General features: G+C 59.0%; 1 protein-coding gene across 1 annotated transcript; it reads right to left on the reverse strand.

Moving 5' to 3' along the window:
• Positions 1-711: 711 nt before the first annotated feature.
• On the reverse strand, positions 712-2,047 carry LOC102445463 (ribonuclease-like). Its single transcript, XM_006113838.4, has 2 exons — positions 1,951-2,047; positions 712-1,420 (listed from the first exon to the last, which is right to left on the reverse strand). The coding sequence occupies exon 2, from the start codon at positions 1,400-1,402 to the stop codon at positions 980-982; it is 423 nt and encodes a 140-aa protein (XP_006113900.2). The 5' UTR covers positions 1,403-1,420; positions 1,951-2,047; the 3' UTR covers positions 712-979.
• Between the last annotated feature and the right edge of the window lie 2,310 nt (positions 2,048-4,357).

The raw sequence follows: 4,357 nt of genomic DNA on the forward strand, positions 1-4,357 counted from the left end.
TCGGGTGGTGCTGGAGAGTTCTCTGCTAGACCGAAAGGCCCTCGCTCGATGTTTGTTCCCTAGGTATATGCTTACAGGGTGTGTTCAAATCCCTCTCTACTTGTTTAGCAATACAGCTGGAGCTGTGCAACTATCCCTCACTAGGACCGGTTTTCTAATCCGGGACTCATGCCTACAGCAGCTGGACAGATTTCACAGAGTTGTGTGCACCACGACACCTGGCTTGTGGGCCTTATTGTGAAAACTGCTTAATTAGGGGTAGAGAAGAGAGAAATGAGGTTGATGGGCAGACTGAGGCCTGGTGTGCTCCACAGACATCTCTCTAGATATATCCTGGAGATTATGTGCATGTGTCTGGCTGTGAGTCTGTTTCTCTGTCGGCGAGTTCATTTGTTCAAGAACTCCTGAGTGGTAAGAGCTAGGGATGGGATGCGTCCAGTTTGGGATGCAGTTTCCTCTTCTCCTAACACACATCAAGGGCAGCGTTTGGTGGTAGCAGGAAAATGGGAAGTGCCTGGAATGGGGTTGTTTCCTGTCACATGGAAGGGGAGGGGGCCGGTCGGAGAACAGTTATACCCCAGAGTGACCACTGGGGGGCGGCTTCAGCAGGTAGAAAGTGGCCAGCCTGGTTCCAGCCCCCTCGTTAAGTATTCAGTGACCAACCTGCTGCCCAGCCCCAATCACACAACCAGACGGTCACTGCTTTGCAAGGAGCGGGTTTAATGCAGGTTAGAGAGGGGGAAAGTATTTCAGAAAATGAAGCGAACCTCAACAAACACCAGCTGATTCCAATGAAGGGGAAGATTTTCCAATATTAGACCAAGTGCAGGAGGGCAGAAAAGTAAAATGGGCAGCAGAGGGTGGGGATGGGGAGTGTGCAGAAGTGGGTGAGAGGCTGGGAGCTGTGGTCAGTGGAGGGCAGAGAGGGGTGGGCGGAAGCAGCTGGGGTGCGTGGGTTCCTTCTACACCCAGGCAGGCCCTAGACCTCCTTGAGGAGGTAGACAGGGACCCCGTTCCAGCAGCCCACGGTAACTTTCTGAGCCTTTGCCGTGCCGAGGTAGGAGATGGACCACGGGCCGGGCTGGAAGACGCACTGCGTGACGTTGAAGGTGGCGGTGCTCACGCGCAGGCCCCCTTTCTTGAGCGTCCCGCCGGCCGTGCAGACGCTGTTGATCGTCGAGATGGGCGCGTGGATGAAGGTGTTGACCATGTTGAGGTAGATTCCCCGGTTCTGCATCATCAGGTTGCAATAGGTGCTGGGATCCGGCGCTGACGTTTTCGGGTAGTTCACGTGGTTCTTATTGAACAGGAAGTTCAGCTCGTACCACAGCTGCCCGTTGGCCAGGGCCAGGCAGGCTGCCAGCAGGAGCAGGAGCACCGGGCGGGGGCCACATGGAGCCATGGTGGAGTCTGGATCGACCTGCAGAGGGACGGACGGATGGAGACAGTGAGGGATGGGGAGCTGCCTTCTCCTTGGAACCACCTGGGCCCAAACCGGTTCCCATCATCCCCTCCCAGCCGGTTCTGCTGCCCTCAAGCCCCCTCCTCTCACTCTTGTCCTACTGGCCAGGGGCCGGGCAGACCCCAACCCAGGTCATCCTCCCTCCTCCAACCTCAGAGCCAGTTAGAACCCGGGCGTCCGGTCGCCCTCTGACCCACCTGGGCCCCCCCGCTCCGAGGTGCTACCCAGACCCCAAGCCAGATCAGCCCTGCCCAACTCCCAGAGGCAGTAATAGAACCCAGGCGTCCGGTCGCCCTCTGACCCACCTGGACCCCCCGCTCCGAGGTGCAACCCAGACCCCAAGCCAGATCAGCCCTGCCCAACTCCCAGAGGCAGTAATAGAAGTCCAGGCTCCAAGCTCTAACCACTAGCTCACGCTGCCCGCCAGCGAACAAACCCTGCCGTCTGCACCCTTGTGGGCTGCTGGTCTTTCCTCTCCCGCCGCTCACCTGAGTCCTTAGAGTGAGAGTCTAGCCTCTGGGGAGCTGCACCTCCGCTTGGTCCTCCTGCCCATCTTGGAGCAGGTTATATAGAGCCTGGCCGGAGCCAGGGTGGAGGAGAGGGAGGGGAAATGCAGCGAGGAGCTGGGTCACCGCAATCCCCGTGGCAGGTGCCAATTAAAAGCCAAAGCCCAGCAAGCAGGACTCCGGCTGGGGGAGAAACCGCACGTGTCCAGCTGGGGATCTGGGTGCTCCGGCAGCGCCTCTGGGTGTGTCCGCCCGGCGAGGGGAGGGGTGGGTGGCATTGATTAGTCACTGCAGTATGACAGCTGGCGGGACGGACCTGGTCCTGGGGGAGGATTATCGCTGGGGCGATCTCGGCTGGTGCAATGGAGGAAGACGATGCGCTGGAGGGGGGCCCACCAGCTGTTACTACCGTGCCAAAGGAGAGTTGTAAATGCTTCTGAACTAGTTACGGTCCCAATTCCGCCCAGGGGGCGTCCTTCCCTTCAGAGCCATTGCAGGGCTGGGCAGAAGGGCTCCCGAGTTCTCCCCCCTGCTCCGGGCGGGAGTGGGGTCTATGGGGCGGGGGGGGGGGAGAACTCGGGAGCCGACTCTGGGGTGTGAGTCCGAGTCGGAGCAGGTGGGAATAGGAGGAGCTGGGACCCAGAACTCCTGGGTTTTCTGCCCTGTTACAGCCCCATGGGACGCCTCACCGGGTAGGGTCTCTTCAAAGAGCCCAGTCGGGCGCTAAGCAACCCCCGATCAAAGGGCTAATCTTCCCGGCTAGGAGATGAGCCACAGAGGTGTTGAGAGCCCGGATCTCATTTGGGCTCGGAGAAGCCCCGTCGGTCATGCCACGGCCTGGGCCACGATTCGGCACCATCTGCTTCGGGGCAGGCAGGTTTATTGCCCGCAGGGGGGGCACGTGCTGTTCAGAGTCCTCTCCGGCTCTGCTCCCCTCCTCAGCATTCAGGCGGGGGGCCCGACGAAGTCACGGCCCTGTGAAATGCACCAGCCCTGCGAAAGCTCAGGCTGAAGTAGCTGAAACGACCCTTTTGATGGCACAATTCCCCAGCAATAACGTTTCAAACGAAGAAGCCGGCAAAGTAAGAAACGTGCAGAGAATTCCTTAGACTCCGAGGTTTGGATGTTTCCTTTGTGTTTATTGACACAGGATGCAAACAAACTGCGTTCTAGCTGCTGTGTAGTTGTAATGGTTTGACCCTCGGTCTCTGGTGTCATGGGGGGCGGAGAATGGGGAGCAGCTTTTGACTGTCTGAAGGGGGGTCCCAAAGAGGCTGGCGAGAGGCTGTTCTCAGGGGTGGCAGGTGGCAGAACAAGGAGCAATGGTCTCAAATTGCAGTGGGGGAAGTCTAGGATGGCTACATTAGGAAAAACTCTTTCCCTAGGCGGGTGGGGAAGCGCTGGGCTGGGTTCCCTGGGGAGGGGATGGAATCTCCATCCCTAGGGGTGTTTCAGTCCCGGCTTGACCAAGTCCTGGCTGGGATGATTGAGTTGGGTTGGTCCTGCTCTGGGCAGGGGGCCGATTCGGTGTCTCCTGAGGTCTCTTCCAGCCCTGGGACTCTAGGAGTCAATAATTGTCTGACCCACCTTTGTCCAGACCCCACGATCTCCCAGGACAGAAAAGGGACGATGTGCTGGGGAATACACACTGGTTCTTTCCCTCTTTCCGTGTGCCAATGTCACGAGGGGCTGCCCCAGAAGTGGAGGTGAAGGAAAGGCCTGGCCCCCTCCCCTGCTCGCCTCCCTCAGTGAGGCAAGCCGGCCCCTCAGACAGCAGGGTCCGGCTGGGCTGGGACGGTTGGCTCTTCAGGAATCCACGCTGGCCCTTCCTCCTAGCACGGCTCTTCTCTTGCCCTTCCCAGTGCCTAGTTTAATGCCAGGCTTCAGTATTCCTCTGGGCACCCCGGCGGGGCTGTGACCCCCAGGTCCTCTTTGGCCCCCTTTCTAAAGCTCGATTCCACGTTCGCCCTTCCCCGGGGCCCCGCCCGCCCTGCATGAGCTCGTGAAGACAGTTAATGGCTGCTTCCCTAAATCCCCGGGATCAATGCCTCACGCGCTGCCCACTGGAATCTGTCCAACGCCTCCCAGTTGTCTTTCACTTGCCCTTGCCCTACTTCGGCCTGGCTTCCGCCCTCCTTGGTAATATGCGGTGCTGAGTCTCTGAAGTGAAATAAACATTACACGCCTCAGCCAACGTCCTGCCGTCCCCTGCCAAGCAGGGACCCTCCACTGCCCTCCATCCTTCCTTTGCTCCCAAGCTGTGCCAAGAGCATCATGTCACTCTCTTCTTCTTCCCCTTCCTCGATGAAGCTCATTTGGTGCCTTCGCCCTACCGGCGGGCCGCCATTTCACAAGGTCTTACCATAGGAGATTTTGCATCCCACATCCG

This window comes from Pelodiscus sinensis, chromosome 30 (assembly GCF_049634645.1).
Source record: "Pelodiscus sinensis isolate JC-2024 chromosome 30, ASM4963464v1, whole genome shotgun sequence".
Classification (NCBI taxonomy): domain Eukaryota; kingdom Metazoa; phylum Chordata; order Testudines; family Trionychidae; genus Pelodiscus; species Pelodiscus sinensis.

Excerpts from the sequence above, each read along its gene's own strand:
- LOC102445463 (XM_006113838.4), bottom strand. The coding sequence starts at position 1,402 with ATGGCTCCATGTGGCCCCCGCCCGGTGCTCCTGCTCCTGCTGGCAGCC.